This window comes from Heliangelus exortis, chromosome Z (assembly GCF_036169615.1).
Source record: "Heliangelus exortis chromosome Z, bHelExo1.hap1, whole genome shotgun sequence".
NCBI lineage: Eukaryota > Metazoa > Chordata > Aves > Apodiformes > Trochilidae > Heliangelus > Heliangelus exortis.
In genome coordinates, this window is record NC_092454.1 from 52,662,845 (window position 1) to 52,680,534 (window position 17,690).

Sequence of the window (17,690 nt, forward strand, 5' to 3'; positions counted from 1 at the left end):
ATGCATAGTAGTTGCTTTTACATTGCTAGCATCTGGTAGTATTTTGCTTAGTAATTATATTCCATGTCATTAGGCAATTCTGTTTGACATTTAATTTTTGCAAGCATAGTGATTCATAACTGAAAAAGCTTTAACTGATAGTGCAACCTGTGTTCTTTACAGTAGTGGCTGCCATAAATGTGTTGTCCCAGTGCATTAGATCTGCACTGTTCCTTCACTAAATTAGTCTTTCTTGTTTCTTTCCTTGAAAGATGTTACTTCTGGTCTGATATCTACACTATATGAATATTAAATGGGAAGCACAAAATCAGGATCAGATATCTAGAAACAAAGAAATGTTAGAGCCAGTAATAGAAACTGCTAATTCCAGGTAGTGAGGACTTGTAATAATCATGGTTGACGAAGCGTTAGAGAGAAGCTGTATGGGTTTCTTCAAATATGCCAGTGAATGTGAATAAAAGCAGACTAATTTCATCTTGTCTACACAGGATGTTACTGTCATTTAAAAAAATCTTGTTCTAATAGTAGCACAGACCTCTGGGTCCTACATCTCTAAACCGTAAGTTTCATTTGAGAGCACTGTGCTCAACTTTTGTGTCAAGATTGAGAGACAGTAATTTGCAAGTAAAACGTGCTTTAGGGTGACATAATTTAATGCCTTTTGAACTTACATAGTTTTGCTGATTTTCATCTTGGAACAAACACTGCTTTTAAAATTACTATTCTACAGCTTTTCGAAAAACTATACATTTATTTTCTAAAAAAAAAGTACTTGTTCAAACTTACGAAATAAATCTCCGAAGTACAGTACAGCTTAATGTTTTATGAGAGCATTAAGAATTTTTAAGAAAGGAAAAGCTTTTATTGAAGTAATTGTTTTTAGAATTAGAGATTTGGAGCCTGATTTTGAACAAAAAATATCCCCATTATATTAAGATTTTAATCTGCTAGAGTAGCTTTTGTTTCTCCTGTTCACAGAATCAAATGCTTCACTTTTTCAAGTCATATGTTTATCTAAGTCCTGGAAGTTGACATGGAGTTGAAAATTTATTGCAGTCCATTAAAAGCTATCAAATACAACAATTCACCTTTTATTCAGAAAAAAACCCCAAACCATTAACTATAATCAGTGTTTTGCAGAAGCATTCTGGGGAAACATCACCCCATCCTGGAATAGTACTGTGCTTTCACCCTGTCTTTAAATAGTGCTATGCTTTCCCTTAAGCACTGCTACTGCTCTCTGTTGGAGTTAAGATACTGATCTTGTTGGACCTTTCATCTCCCTACATGAAGGTGTGAACAGAAAGTAGACACAGTCGTGTTTTTTTAAGTTCTTTAAGTCTGATAGGTTTTACAATCCTGATCACACATTTGGGAGACTAGGAATTGGAAGACTGGAAGAATTTCATTGCCCACGTTGGTAATGTTGATAAAATTCCTCCCACTGAAAAATGCTCATCTTGAACTATGACTGTATATTACATTTTAATATTATGTACCTGAGCTAATTCACATGTAAAAACTAACCCAGAGGTACTAACACCACACTTTTTTCAAATAAATCTAACTTGCTGAGAAGTGGCAATGAGTTAGCCTGTCAGGACACAACATGTTAAACCACTTCTGAAAGCCAAACTCATTTTTTAGAGGCTACACAAGTTTCTGACAAGGCTGTGTTATAGGATAAGCAAGTATGTATTTTCCACTGAAAAAAAAATTAATTTTATCTTTCAGTAATTTCTGACAATCTAGATGTACTGTTAGCATTGGGAAAAGAAGAGGTAAGTCTTTTTGTTTGTTAAGATAATAAAATTTCATTTTAAAACATGTTGCTTTTTTCTTTGGCTACTCCTGTGGCAGACTACTGCTAAAATGTTAAGATGTATATGCATTGTTGTTTTCTGAATTTCTTTCCCTTTATTCTAACTGCTAAACTTTCCTAGTTGTAATGAAATGTCTTTAAAAAAAAACTTTATAGAATTTCATAGTTGACCTAAAAAAATGCAATATACGGCATTACTCAGAAAATTCAGTATTCCTAGATTGAGAGTTCTGTGGAAATAATTTGCAGATAATTTGTTGAGGTCGTCCAGCCTTGTAAGAACAAGCAAATAGGGAATGTCTTAGGGGTTGAATTACACTATATTGAGTGGACATTAATCTGCAACATGACCTCAGAATATTTCTGTGGCTATGACTTTAAAAAAAAAAAAACAAAAATGATGGTTTTCTTCTTCCTAACAGCTTTCCTCCTTTTAGTTTCATTCACAACAGGGAACCCAACTGCTTTTAAGACTCACTCACAAGCTGTTTGTTTACAGACTTTCACTTTGCTGTACTGCTGTGGTATGTTTGATCTGATATCCCCTTTTTTACCTACTTTGTTGAAGATTCGAATTTTTTTTCAGATGTTGCATATACAGAGCATATTTGCTTCTGTTGAATATTTTCAACATTTTTATTTCTTTGACCTAAGTATAAAAGTTCTCATAGTTTGCATGGAAGGAGACAAAATATATCCAAATCATAGGTTTGTATTAAAAAACCCATTTGAACATCTACTTTGCAGAACTTAATACACTAGAAGACCCAGTGCATTGAGAGCCTGCTGTTTGCTGTCTTCAGTAGCACATGTAACTTCTGGCTGCAGTAGTTTTATTTCTTCCTCTTTCCTCTCCCAAATATGTTCACAGCACTAACAACCATTTAGTTCATGGATACAATTAGTCTTTCTTTGCAGCATGTTTGTTTTCTGAGTGCTAGACATTCTATGTTGGTGCAATCAGCACAGATTCGTTCTTGCAAACAGCTGCAGTGATTCAGACACCACAGTGCTTGGTGCTGTAGATGTTTTCTCCTTGGTATTTCATCTGATGAGCAGTTCATGTGTGTGCTCCATAACCTGCTTCAGGTAAAATCAACCATGTTGTTTTACGGAGTTTCATTAAGACACAAATGAGTAACTGGCTGGTGGCAGTAATATTTTAAATAGATCCAACTGGATTTTAAGAAGTGTCATTCTAGCAATATTTTTCAAGAAATTGTAGATAATTTGGGCTTTCTTTACCACATTTACCACTGTAACCTTACATATAATCAGTGCTGCAGACTGGGCTATCTGGAAACTCTAGCTTTATTTTTACTTACTTACAGCTGCAGAAAGTAAAAAAAGATCTTGAAATGGTGCTGTCAACAATTCAGTCAAGGAATGAAAAACTGGAGGAAGATCTGAAAAGGTAATACAATAATTTTGACTTTTAAGTGCTGCAAGCTTTTTTTAACACACTTTTTTTTTTATTTACCAGGAAAACTATTTATCTGTTCTGTCATTTCTTACTTTTCATGCTTCAAAGAGAACAGCAGTGGCATGAAGAACAGAAGCTGGTGCTAGATGCTCTTAATGAAATTGAAAAAGAGAAAAACAATGAAGCGAAAAAACTTTCCAGAACAAGGTATTTGTTTCAGTTTTATATTGAAGCATTTAAGTATTGGCAACGAGCAAGCAAGCTCTTAAATAGAAGCTCCTTGGTTTTTTTAAATAGATAAAATAATCGCTCTGTGGCCTGTATTTGAAACATAGAAAATATTGCTACTGTTTGCCTATATACTGTGATTTAAGATTTTGAACTTAAAGCAATTTTTGCATGAAGAACTTCTAGATTATTTTATTGACTTTGATATTGTATTTCTTTATTTTTACTAATAGTTTGAATAGCAGAGTATTACGTGAGCTGCAACATCAAGAGAAGAAATTAAGTATGTATAAGAAGGAACTTTTGAATGCTCTGGGTGAATTCCTAGAAGAACATTTTCCCCTTCCAGACAAAACTAGAAGCACTAAAAACAGTAAGGTAATATTTTCTTAGTAACTATTAAAGTTGGCATGTTTACTTTGTTTAGTTAAATGCAATGTCGTCTTAAAGTTGCTAGCACAGAATTTGCAGTTGTATTTTGAAATAAGTATTGTTCTTACAGCTGATCCTTTAGGTTAAATTGGCATTTTTCAGGTTGGTTTATAGTAGTTAAGGTTTTCCCCAGCTGGATAGTTTCTTTTTTAATGCATATATGCTTTACCCAGTGAGGTGCACAGCAATGTATTGTATTTCTTACTGAACTGCAAGCTGTGCCAAATTTGGAAGTGATGAGGAGACCACTCCAAATTGTTCCATTTTCTTTTTTACTGGACTAGGCAAAGTGGATTCATATTTTCCTTGGCAAAGCAAATTTTAATTGTCTAACAATGGGTTTGGAACAATAATAAGGACAAGTGTTTATAATTACAGTGTAGTTTGGAATGTTAACCATCAGTTTCTGCTCAGGCCAACTGGGCCAAAAATTATCTTAAACTTCAGGGAAAACAGGCAGTCAAGGAGTATTTTGCATAATACATCCAAAGTCTGCAGTGAAAATAAACCTCTTACCATTACTATTTGAAAGAGCAGTTACAAAAAACGTCAGGGAATGATTTTGATTTCAGACAGACTTATGAATAAAAAAAATATAAATTATTTATTTAATACATTTTGCTGTTATTTCAGACAACCACATAATATAAGTTCTTTAATATTCTTAATGAGCTCCATTTTAAAACTAATTATTTTTGTTACTGCTGTTTGTCTTGGATTTGCTCTACTACTTCAGTACTTCAGATAAATTCTCCTAACTTTCAGTCTAAATGTATTCATGCCTAACACAGATCCATATATTCTTATGCCATACAATACTTATAAGTATTGTTCTTAGAACAAACTCTTTTTCTTGTGTTTATTCCTCCTGATACATTTATAGTCAGCAATCTTATATTCCCTCTTTCTCTGTTTTGCTAATTGAACTAGCCATTATTTTTTGTTTTTCTCTTGTAAGGTTTTGTTTCATTCCCTAGCTTATCCTAATAATACCAAATTTCTATATTTGCTTCCACTTAGAGTAATGTTTTGTGGGGTTTTTTTATTTGGTTCTTTTTTTTTTTTTTTGAACATGGTAAAAAACAGTTTTATAAACAAGATTGCTAGCTCCCAATATCACAAAAGCGAACCAATTGCACTCTTGTCTTATAATCACTTTTATTTCCCACTGATGAACCCTGAGCTTTTAATAAAAAAAAGTTTGTTTTGCAAAGCAGTACATATTTTGCACATAAAAGATAACAAATGAAGACTTCAAGGCTTGATGTCCATTTTAAGTCTTACTCCACCCTCTTCAAATGTTTTCTATTATATCTTAAATCTTTTGCATTTCAATGCCTTCCAGTTTTCCTGCTGCTAAAATGTGATACATTTTGTTCCAACATTAAGAAATTAAAGGAATTTAATTAACCATCATCTTTCAGTCATGTATTTCTTGAATTTGGCCTGATCTGTTATCTCCCTATTTGCTGTTTCTTCTTATCTTACAGTTGTTCTAGAACAGACACTAATGGTCTTCTCAGATGCATTTTAAGTGATTGTCCTTTTTCCCTATGTATATAAATACATATATATATCATTATTGTTTCCTTTAAAATATATTTCCTGTGATGAGTTACAGCAGTTTACTTGCTTCCATTTAAGGCTGGAAGTGATGTCTGGAGATCTTGCATTCTAACACCATCACAGTAGTGCCCATGTCACAATTGAGCAAGTTGCTCATGGTTGCATCAGCTGTGTTTTAAATAAAATAAACAGTGAATTCTTGTGTGTGTTTCAGAATTCTGAGGGAGAATTTTTATAAAACTTCTCCCTAGAGCAAAATGAACTGCTTGAATTTTCTCAGTCTCTGTTAGACTGTCAGAAAGTATTATTAGTTAGCCTGCCTTCATCTCTTTTCCATTAAATCCTCCTTATTAAAATCTTTAAAAAATATATATTATAAAATAAAATCACCTGGGTGTCTGGAATAATTGAGCTCTTCCCCTGCTCACAGAAGCTCATCTTCTACCTTTTTATCTTATTTTACCTAAATGTAAAATGTGTTTTGATAAATTTCCAAGCAACATCTTGTCTTGTTGTAGTTTTATTATTTTTATACATTTCCTGAACTCTTAAACATGGTTAACTTTCTGAAAAGATTTTTCCTTCTTTTCTGCTCCTCTTGAAGTCATACCTTCTTCTGTATCTGTTTAGTCAGCTGGATTTCAGCAGCTCAACAGTAGGTCCCCAGAATTTGCATCTAAGTGATTAACTGTGAAAGCAGAAGAGACAAGCCATTTTCACCTATATTGTTTGCTCTTGTGTCAGAAATAGAAATTGAGGGCATTAGCAATGAAATTTGCTGCTACGTTGGTTTGTGGGGAACACATAATTCTCATTTATTATCAGGCTTTGTCCAACGCTCTGGAAGCACTGACCTTCCTAACTGTACATCAGTGACTTTGCTTCCCTTCACGGAAGCTTCTTGTGTTCTCAGTAGTTCTGTGTGAGGGCAGATGTGCAGGGCTGACACCCGAGGCCACAAGTACAGAGTACTGTGGAGTGCTCCAGGCCTCAGCTGTGTTGGTTCCACTCCTCTTTCACCAAGCACCTGCAAGTAGGAATGGGAGGAAAGACTTGAATCACAAGTGGCCCAGGTGAGCCTCTGTTGCCATGGCCCAATACCATTAGCACAGGCAGTGATTGAGGTAATAGTTATCCTGCCTTTAAAATCTCAGATTAAAACCCCACTTTTTTCAAGATAAGAAATAATAAAATTTATATGTTGAGAAGTGTTCTTTATGTCAGTCTATGTCACTTAAGGGAGTAAAAGGACCTTTCATGTTAAATAAATCCTGAGCATCCTGCTGAGAAGTGGCTAAGCATAATTAATTCATGCATTTTATTGGTGAAACTTAAAATATGTAAATAATGTTCCAAAAGAATATATTCAAGTTACATTATAAAACTAACAAAGCATGTTCGTTATCTCTATGAGAGTGTAAACCACTTTTAAACTAATATTCTTAGGGTTTTATTCTTTCTATATCAGTTTTCGTGATTTCTGAGGTCATAACCTAATTTCAAATTGGAAACATGAATATTGATCCCCTACCTAAGTTGGGAAGTAATATTTTTTGGCCAGGGAGGTACAGCAGCTGAAGCAGCAAAGTATCTTAACAAAGTTTTTGCAGCTCCTCAGTGTATGTTTTATTTCCTCAGCCTAGTATGAAAATAAAGGCACAAAGGTGGGTATTGTTGAGCCCTAGCTCCATGGTCTGTAAGGTTTCCATGGAGCGGTCAGTATGTTCCATTTGTGGTTTTCTGAAGGTGAAAATATTAAGAATTGTGTCTGCAAATATGGAACCAGAACTTGCCTTCTACACATTTTTCTTTTTCTGGTGTTCTTCATCTGCTCTGGAAGTGGAGCTGATGGATCAAATGCTGCATGCTGGCCAATACTTTGGGACTTAAATTGACATATTGAGCAGCAGGGCCAAGTAAGCAGCCACCAGGGTTGTATTATCTCCTGTATTTTGTTGAATGTGAAGCAGAAGGGGAAAAGGGGTAAAACTGAAAAATAAATTTGGATTCAGTATGCACAAGCAGTTATGCTGTCATTGCTGCCTATGAAATCCATATAAATGGCATATTTGCATGTCACAAATGAAAGCAAGTAAATTTCTAATGTATTGCTGTACAAATTGTATTTTACCAAGGTCTTTTAAAAAGTTACAATTGTATCCCTTAATCTTGGCCATTTTTTTGCTTGGAGTCAGTAAAAGTAAACATTCTTCAGCAAATTGTGAAAAATACTCAGGCTCTATGAACTCAAGTCTCAGGCTGTGTCAAATTTGCACGGTAAACAGTTTTCTTAAGATCTTTCCTAAGATCTTAAGAAAAATAATTGTTTCTAACAGATCATATTCATAAAGTGTTTTGCACTGTACTACATTTATAAATATGATGAACTTGGGTTTATTTAAGTGTAAACCCATGTAGATACTTAACTTAAAAATAGTATTATAAAGTGTATAATATTGAACAGGTAGATGAGTGATTTAAGTACTACATACCTTGTGGTTTTGTCATGACTAAATTTAAGTGTTTGTCAGTTGTATATTGTGCTGTCAAATAATTGTGTGATTATTTTTCTTTGTCAATAAATGTGCTTTTCTGACTCCTTAGTTTTGTCTGGGGGGTGGTTGTTTTTGCAGAATTCTGGAGAGCCAGCTGTAGAACTGATAACGCTGCATGAAATTTTAGAGGTAAGATAGTTTGGTTTTGAGGAGATTTGGGGGATTTTCCAGTGTTTGGATCCATGTTATATTAAGATAAATAATGGTAATGACATAATGTTAAGACTGTTAATTGGAAAATAGCATGTTTAAGAATGTTGTCTGATTTCTATGTTGAATTCCTATCAAATTAAACCTCTGTTTTTTTACGAGAGATGTGGCAATAATTTAGATAACTACTTCTTCGGTTTAAGATGGAGAATTATTATGCCTGTTTTTTAATTTTATAATTATTATTTTAAAGATGTTTTACGAGCTTTAGTGGCTGATATTAAGGGAGAAAACCTTTACATTGAACAAAAATACAGATTGTTGCATTTCATCCCATTTTTTCTAATGTTTCAATAAAATTATTTCTGAAATACAATACTGTAACAGCTATAGAAGGATCAGTTAATGTTTAGTCTTGTTTATTAACTGGATTACCATGTCATATAAGGAAATCACTTAATCTGATTCATGCATTACTAATCAATTTTATAAGTATGCTAGTATTGCTTAGCGTGTATTTTTAATCACATTGCAGTTTATGCATTTGCACTGCAAAGCAAAGCATAATTTTGAAGTAATATTAAAGCTTTTCAGTAGAATTGTTGCTGTTTGTCTTAAATGTGGCATGAGAAGGGAAATTTCCCATTTCTCCCTCATCTGCACTCTTCAGGGAGTTGTAAGCTTCTGTGTGTAAGAACTCCCTGGCGGGTAAGAAGTTTTTTTTTTCCTGAGGGAAAACTTGATGAATAACAACTTTGTTGTATTAAAATACTCTGATCTGGTCACCATGACATTGTTGTACTTTAAACTAAAGTGCAGACTTCAGGTTTACATCACCAAAATCATTTCACATGCTTCAAGTATGTCAGCATGCCTTTTAATGCCAAATTAGGCAGAGTTTGCAAACAGATAAGAACTTAAAATAGCCACATTCCCTATGGAATTAAAATTTTAAAGTTCTTACAATTCTCTAAAGTTGCTCTTCATATTTTTCTGACACTTTTAATCTCCTCAAAATGTGAACATATCCAACTCATGTCTGACTCTATTTGGATGAACAAGAATTCAGACTTACTTTTAATTTTAACTATCTTGGCATAAACTATCAAATTCCCTTATCTTTGTTTTATAGTTGTGGTTTTGTTTTTTGTTTTTTTTTTTTGGTTGAGCAACTTGGTTCTAGCGTCAACAGCCTGTTATATTTCAAATAGTTTTCTTAGATACAGATATTCTTAAAGAGACAAGTGCAAAGTTGTCTTTGCATTAAAATTACAGGTTTAGGGTTTGCAGTTGTAAAAACGTAATTTGTTCACAGAATTGCAATCACTGCAATTGCAATCACTGCAATCACTGTTCCTAACTGTGCCTCCTGAATCTCCCTGTTTTGTTAAATAATGGAATTGTATATTTCTAATAAAACCATTCTGACAAGCAAAGTATATACATTCATATGATTTATGTATATTAGTAGTAAGCAAGCAGCAGATTTTTCTCATGGAAACATTAGGATTTTTATTATACTACATTTTATTTCAGTAATGACCTGTAATTTTTTATAAATGTAGTCATTCTTTTCCTTTTAAGCAGTCTGAGGACTACTCCTTTCTGATTGAGAATTTAGTGAACTAGTTTAAGATTTGAAAGGCTGTTTACAATACAGATATATGTAAGTTACAGCCTTAGAGGCTGTTTTGGAATATCAGTTGTCAGAAAACACTAAATAACAATTATTCTGAAAGAGAACATTTTGAGTAAATAGTTAGAACTGGGGCAGGTTAAGTACAAAAGACATAAACTGGAATAAATGTTCAGAATGTTCTGAAAAGGAGAGGGGTGCTTTTTTTTTTTTTTTATCAGCAATGGCTGAAAAAAATAGTTGAGTCTGGTGTGAGGATTTTGAGTTTTTCTTTAGCAGTAAGGATGCCACCGGAATATTTTTGCACCTGATATAAAATTCCAAAGCCCTGACTAGAGTGATGAGATAATCTGGGATGGATAGAGAACACCATGAGTTGTGTAAGATTATTTAAGATGTAATGTCTGCAGTATTCCCCATGAGCAATATGATGAGGTCTCCAAGAACATAAAAAGACTGTCAAAACTGATCTTTGTTTTTAATTCCATAACTATATTTAAATAATGAAAAAGTATTTACTATTTAGATAAGGAACAAAGGAGAAGTAAGGAAGCTTCAACAGAAGGTGAATTCTTGCCCAAGCAAGAAGTGATACTCAGAATTTGGATAATCCATTTATGAGATGAGTGAAAAGATTTCATGAGCAAATGTAGTGCTAGGATGTTTATGTAGGACTAGGATGTTTAACTTCTCACAGGCTCAAACTTACTTATTTCTTACACTACCTAAAGAGGGAAATAAAATACAGGAAAAATAATTCTTTCCAGTCTGAGACAGTTTGTGTTTTGGGTGTGGGTTGTTTTTTTTTTTTTAGCTTATTAGTGAGATGAAATTTAGAAAATTGTAGGATGGACATTCTCTTCTGCTAAAATCTGAGTGAGGGACAGTAATTTGTTGATACTAAGTCATGGTTTTGAGGCAAGTAATTCCCAAAAAATTTGGTTTTCCCTCTTATTTATTGCTTTTTTAGTCTTAATTTAATAGATACTGATTTAACTATGAATTACATGAGCATTTACCACCTTTGTTTTCAGACTTCTAGGTATTTACAGTTACACTATCTAAAACCCACTAGATTTTTGATCAATGGTGAAAGACTTAGTTTAAAAAGGACAATTGTGGTTCTAATTTTTACATAAAGATGTAATTAAGTTAATTCGAAGTTCCTCAGTTTACTTCTACCGTGAACAGGTCTTGTATTTCACCTGCAGTCTTGTTTCTTATTTTGCCTGCATAAGTACTTCACTGCAATAGTTTGTATAAATTTGGGTGGAGGAAAAAAATAAAGGGTTTTTGTTAATTTCCTATGTCTTATCCTTTTGCTCTTCCAGATTCTTGTAAACAAATTAATGCGCACACCACACGACCCCTTTGTAACAATTGAGGACTCATTTTGGCCACCTTACATTGAGCTGCTGCTGCGGTGTGGGATTGCCCTGAGACATCCAGAAGATCCAAACAGAATACGCCTAGAGGCCTTTCACATCTAGTGTGACATACAGGTGTTCCCTTTAAAACAAAGTGAAGCACCAGTACTTTGTTGGGCGCTACAAAATATATTTGGCCAGTGTGAAATACAAAAAGGCAAAAATTTCTGCTCATGCTTACAGTTGTCTTTCAGTTTTCTAGCAAGTGATGCAGAGATCTGCTTTGTGGAGGGTTTTTTCAGCTGCTCTAATGAGATGCAGGTTTAGGTAATAGACAAAGTATAGTATATTAACCATCCTTGTTACTTCTGAAGTATTTTCTACAATAAATATGTCTAATGTTAGTTTTAACTCTCTTAATTTTCTTCAGTATTTTGTTGCATTTGGTAGAGGCAAAATTTTAAATAACTCGGTGTCTCCTTTACATTGCCTTGCAGATACTTGGAATTAACAGTAAAATATCACCTCACGGATGTGTTTGGGTTTTTCCCAGAGTCCCTGCAAACAAATTTATTTGCTTCTAAGATAAATACTTAACAAAAGCTGACATATCTTTTTATGCAAAGGGAAACTGCCTGTATTGAGTGTGGAACTCTACAACTGCAGGCTTCCTAAACAGCTCATGTTGTGTTATTTTATATTTACCTGCAGTATTTGTTTCCACTTTTTCAGATCTATTTTTTCAGGCCTATAGCAGACCTCTATTCTTTTAATTTCTACAATTTCTACACTGTGTCAATTGATAGTGGTCTTCTAAAAAATGCTGGCATTCTTTGTCATCCCAATCTGCTTTTCTATAGCTCTTGTTATTGTAGTCTGTGTGTGCACAAATGATAACTTGTCCAATTTTACACCAATATTCTGAAATTAACTCCAGAACTGAATCTGGAAATTCTACTTGTGCATATCTATAGTGACTATAACCTTGAAAAATAAAATGCTTTTTATTAAACAGGCTTAAATTTATTGAAGTAGGAACTTCAATGATTGTTCAGAAAATGGTTTGTGTTGGAAGGTACCTTAAAGATTACCCAGTTCCAGCCCTTGGCTTTGGGCAGAGACATCTCCCACTGGACCAGCTTTCTCCAAACCCCATGCAACGTCACCTTGAACACTAAAGGAATGAGGCATCTCCAACTTCTCTGAGAAACCTGTTCCAGTGTCACACCAAAAGAACTCCATCCTAATATCTAGTCTGAATTTCCACTCTTACCATTTGAAACTGTTACTACGTTCTCTGATAAAGAGTCCCTTTTCCTGTGGGCCCCCATATAAGTACTGGAATATGCTCCAAGGTCTCTAGAGCCTTCAGGATGAACAGCCCCAACTCCAGGTGGGATCTTACAGGAGCAGAATAGAGGTGCAGAATCCTTTACCTGGTAGCCATGCTGTTTTTTGTTGCAGCCCAGGATCTAGGTGACTTTCAGATCTGTTGAGTGTACATTGCTGGCTCATGTCCAGCTTTTCATTTAGCAGTACATTAAAGTCCTTCCGTGCTGCTCTCAATTGCTTCATCCCTCAGCCTACTGATACAGAGGCTTGTCTCAAACCACATGGAGTTCCTTACACTTGGCCTGGTCAGCCTGATTTTGGTACTGGGGAAGATTATGGAGCCATTCATTTTGAATGAGCTCACTATGCAGGTGCAGGACAACCAGGAGCTCACATCCAGCCACTGTGAGTATATGAAAGGCAGGTCCTGCTTGGCCAACCATCTTCTCTGACCAAGTGGCCCAACCAGGGGATGAGGGAAAAGCTGTGGATGTTGTCTTCCTCCAGAATTCAGTAAAGCCTTTGACACTGTCTCCCACAGTGTTCTAGAGAAGCTGGCAGCTCATGGCAGAGACAGCTCTGTGCTGGATTTAAAACTGTCTGGATGGCCAAGCCCAGAGAGTTGTGGTCAATGGAGTTACATCCAGTTGGTGGCTGGTCACAGTGTTTCCCAGGGCTCAGTGTTGGGACCCATCTTTAATATCTTTATCAGTCATCTGGATGAGAGATCATGTTAATCCTAAATTTGCAGTTGACAGTTTTAATTAGGTGAGAATGTTGATCTGCCAGAGAGTCAGAAGGCTCTACAGTAGGACCTGGACAGGCTGGATTATTGGGCCAAGGTCAACAGTGTGAGGTTCAACAACGCCAGGTGTTGAGTCCTGCATTTTGGTCTCAACAACCCCAGACAATGCTACAGGCTTAGGGAGGAGTGGCTGGAAAGCTGCCAAGCAGAGAAGGACCTGAGGGTGCTGGCTGACATCCAGAGGAACATGAGCCAGCAGTGTGCCCAGGTGGCCAACAGCATCCTGGCTTGTGTCAGGAATACTGCAGCCAGCAGAGCTAGGGAGGTGGTGCTCCCCTGTACTTGGCACAGGGGTGAGGCCACACATCAAGTACTCTGGGTTTGGGCCTCTCACTACAGGAAAGGTATTGAAGTGTTGGAGCTAGTCCAGACAAGAAGCTGGTGAAGGGCTTGAAGCACAGCTCTTACGAGAAGTGGGTGAGGAAATTGGTATTGTTTATTTTGAAGAAGAGGACACTGAGGGGAGCCCTTACTGCTCTATAGAACTACCTAGAAGGAAGCTGTAGAGAGGTGGGGTTAGTCTCTACTCACCAGTAACCAGTGATAGGATGAGAGGAAACGGACTCAAGTTGTGCCAGAGGAGGTTCAGATTGGGTAGTAGGAAAAACTACTAAAAAAGTAGTCAGGCACTGGAATGGGCTGCCCAGGTAGGTGGTGGAGGTGTTAAACATCATTTGAGGACATGGTTTATTTGGCTTATGGTGTTGGGTTGATGGTTGGACTTGATGATCTTAGAGATCTTTTCCAACTTTAATGATTCTATGTTTCTATGAGTTTGCACTGACTCACCTCTCCAGCCTATCAGGGTGACTCTGGATAGCATCCATTCCCTCTAAGTTGTTAACTACACCACAAAGTTTGATGTCACCTGCAAACCTGTTAGGAGTGCACTTGAGGTCAATCCATGTTCCCCTGTAAGATGTTAATACTGGTCTCATTATGGACCCCTGAGGGATACCACTTGTAGTGATATCCAGACTTTGCCAAAACATCAAGCAGCTTTTTGAGTGCAACCATCCAGCCTGATCCACCAAGTGGTCCACCTGTTAAATTCAGGTGTCTCCAATTTAAGAGGCAAGGATATTGTATGGTACAGTGTAAAATGCTTCACACAAGTCCAGGAAGATGGCATCAGTTGCTCTTCCCTTACCCACCAGTGCTGTGACTCTGTCATAGAAGGCCACCAAATTTGTCAGGCACAGTTTGCTCTTAGGGAAGCTGTGCTGGCTGTCACCAATCACCTTTCTTTTCCTTGTGCTTTAGCATAGTTTCCATGAAGATCTATGACCTTGCCAGCACAGAGGTGAGACAGATGGGTCTGCTGTTGCCCACATCTTCCTCTTTTTAAAAAATAATTATGTTACCCCTTTTCCAGTCACTGGGAAATGCATCAGTGTGTTATGACTTCTCGAGTATTATGTATAGTGGCTTAGTAACTTCATCTGCCACTTCCCTCAGGACCCACAGGTGTATCTCATCAGGTCCCATGGACTTGTGTACCCTCAGTTTCCTCAGATTGTCTCAAAACTGATGTTCTATGGTGAGCAGTACTTCAGTCTCCGAGCCCCCACCTTTGGATTCTGTGAACTGGTCAGCAGTGCTAGAAGACTTGCTTGTGAAGAATGAGTAAAAAAGTTACTGAGTACCTCAGCCTTCTCCATGTCTATTGCAGTTGGGTCTCCCCAGCTGCAGTTTCATGTTCCTTTGCTGTCCTATATACTGGAAGAAGCCCTTCTTACTATTTTTCACGTTCCTAGCTGAGTTCAGCTCCAGCTGTGTCCTGGTTTCCTGATGCCCTGCACTCCCAGGACAGATCTCTGTAATCTTCACAAGATTTATTATCCCTACCTCCACTGCCTTTGCATTTTGTTTTTAATTCTGATGTGGCTTTCCATCACCTGTACGACACAGCTGTCATAATACAGGAAGACAAGGACATCTTCCTAGATAAAGAAATGAAATACAGTGACTGAAATCTGGCTGTTTTTTTGTTTGGTTGGCTTCTTTTGGTTGAGTTTTTTCCAGGCTGGTTTTTGTTTTCAGTTAGGTCTTACATATGGTAAAAATTACTATGAAGGTCCTGAACAAGAATCAACAGGAGTATTTCACATCACCACTTTACAAGATGATATAAGGACACTTGGGGGAGGAAGAGGGAACCAATCCAATTTATGTTCTAGCATAATTGCCTTTTTTAGCCCTACTAAATGTTAAGCAAAAAAAGTGATACTATCTTACATGTTTTTGAGTGAATAATGTTCATTTTACCCACACAACTGGTGATTAGGCATGCGTATAGACCCAGTGTGTGCTGTTGTGCATGAATATTGACCTTTTTTTTCTATTATACTACTTAATTAACTACACTCCACTGTTCAAAATCTAGCTCTTATGTCTAATTTATATACATTTAGTTTTCAGTATTTTTAATCATTCAAATAGCTACATTTCTCAACTTTGCTTTCTAGCATTATCTTGTTAGAATTTTTTTCATTTTAAAATACATCGTATTCTGCTATCCTTTCACCTTACTACTTAGTTTACAAAGTCCAAATATTTCATTGACCCTGGGTGCCTGCTTCAGTGGTCACACAGGTAAGCTGAAGCAGAAATGTTAAGTATTGAGCAGCTTCCCTAGGTTTAAAAAGACAAAAAATCCAACACACATCACCTCACCCCCCAAAAAAACCCCACCCCAAAACCACAGAGAAAATTATATGATAGTCTATATATGCAGCCTCTAGAGAAGAAGATGCAATATCAATTATTTTTTATAACACAAAATCAAATCTCATTCAAGTAAATTATCGAGAAAATATTTAAGCAAAATAAATCAATGTAAAGCTTTATATTTACTTATGGCACTCACTGTGATAAAATGTGTTGTAGTAGTTAAGAACAACTTTTTCAAATATGCAAGTTTATAGAATTTAGATTCAAGAGTGGTTATTACAGAAAACTGGCAGTCAGCTGTTTCTGCAGCTATCCTGATAATTGTTGGACCCTGAGAAGCTATAGATAAATATTCCTTGAGATCCCCCTGCATCTCTGAAGTATCATTGCATTCCAGAAAGCCTTTTGGCTTAGGCTTGGGATGTGCTGAGAACCCAAAACTTCAATATAGCTCAATTAATTACTACAGCAGAAGAGAAGCTGTAGAAAGAGATCGTCCATTTTCTCTCATGGTTTAAAGTGTAGCATCACTTTTTAAAGGAAACTGGTTTTGAGTGAAACAGAGATAGGTGGTAGCTGTAGCAACTAGAAAAAAAAATCTGGTGAATAAATGGAAGAAATTTAAGGCTGTAATGAATAACAGATCTTTGTGAGAAAAGCCTGGAATGGGATCTTCTATCAACAGTATCACCTACTTTGGTTCCCGGAGTGTGTGGAAGATAACTTCCTGACACAGCTGGTGAGGAAGCCAACTAGGGAAGACTGAACCTGTTGCCTGTGATCAAAGACAGGCTTGTGCATGATGTGAGAGACCATCTTGGGCATAGCAATCATGAAATTATAGACTTCTCAATCCTTGGAGAAGAGTGGGATCAGCAGAACTGCCGCCTTGGATTTCCAGAGGGCCTACTTTGGCCTGTTGTGGATACTGGTTAAGAGAGTCCCTTGGGAGACAGTTCTGAAGGGCAAAGGAGTAGTACAGGAAAGACTGACTCTTGTTCAAAGTTTAAGAAGGAAAAAGTTATAGGAACATTCTGTTCCCATGTGCCAGAGGATGAGCCTGTGGGGAAGAAGACCACCCTGGCTTAACAGAGAGCTTTGGCTGGAACTCAGAGGGGGAAAAAAGGAAAGGTTGAAAACAAGGGTAGGCACCTCAGGTGGACTACAAAGATAGCATTAGGCTAGACAGGGAGAAAAATCAGAAGAGCCAAAGCCCGAGTAGAACTTGATGGCTACTGCTGTAAAAGACAAGGAGAAATGTTTGCAGAAATACATTAGCTACAAAAGGAGAGCTAAGGGATGGCTCCTTTATTGGATGTGAGAGGAAACACAGTGACAAAGGATGAAAAGGCTGAGGCCTCAGTCTTTAGTAGCAGGACCAGTTCTCTGGGTATCCAGCCCCTGGGCTGGAAGGCAGAGACAGGAAGCAGAATGAAGCCCCCATAATCCAAGGGGAGATGGCTGGTGACCTGCTGTGCCATCTAGACACACACAGGTGTGTCTTCGTGTTTATGGGTCCAGATAGGATCCTCCCAAGAGTACTGAGGGAGCTGGCAGAAGTGCTTACCAAGTCACTTTCCAACACCAACCAGCAGTCTTGTCTAACCGGGGGCGTTCCAGTTGACTGGAGGTTAGCAAATGTGACCCCCATCTACAAGAAAGGCAGGAAGGAGGATCCAGGGAATTACAGGCCCATCAGTC

At 36.8% G+C, this 17,690-nt stretch overlaps 1 protein-coding gene across 4 annotated transcripts in view; it reads left to right on the top strand.

Moving 5' to 3' along the window:
• CENPK (centromere protein K) overlaps positions 1-12,191 on the top strand; it is a 21,192-nt gene extending 9,001 nt beyond the window's left edge. For 2 of the 4 annotated variants that reach the window (XM_071731727.1, XM_071731729.1), the window contains exons 5-11: positions 1,735-1,781; positions 2,260-2,346; positions 3,154-3,236; positions 3,354-3,452; positions 3,707-3,851; positions 8,105-8,155; positions 11,144-12,191. In XM_071731727.1, coding sequence (XP_071587828.1) covers positions 1,735-1,781; positions 2,260-2,346; positions 3,154-3,236; positions 3,354-3,452; positions 3,707-3,851; positions 8,105-8,155; positions 11,144-11,302 — 671 coding nt within the window. In that variant the 3' untranslated portion in view covers positions 11,303-12,191. Of the gene's footprint in view, positions 1-1,734; positions 1,782-2,259; positions 2,347-3,153; positions 3,237-3,353; positions 3,453-3,706; positions 3,852-8,075; positions 8,156-11,143 lie in introns of all 4 variants that reach the window. The other 2 variants (XM_071731730.1, XM_071731728.1) reach the window with 2 other exon arrangements.
• Positions 12,192-17,690: the final 5,499 nt, after the last annotated feature.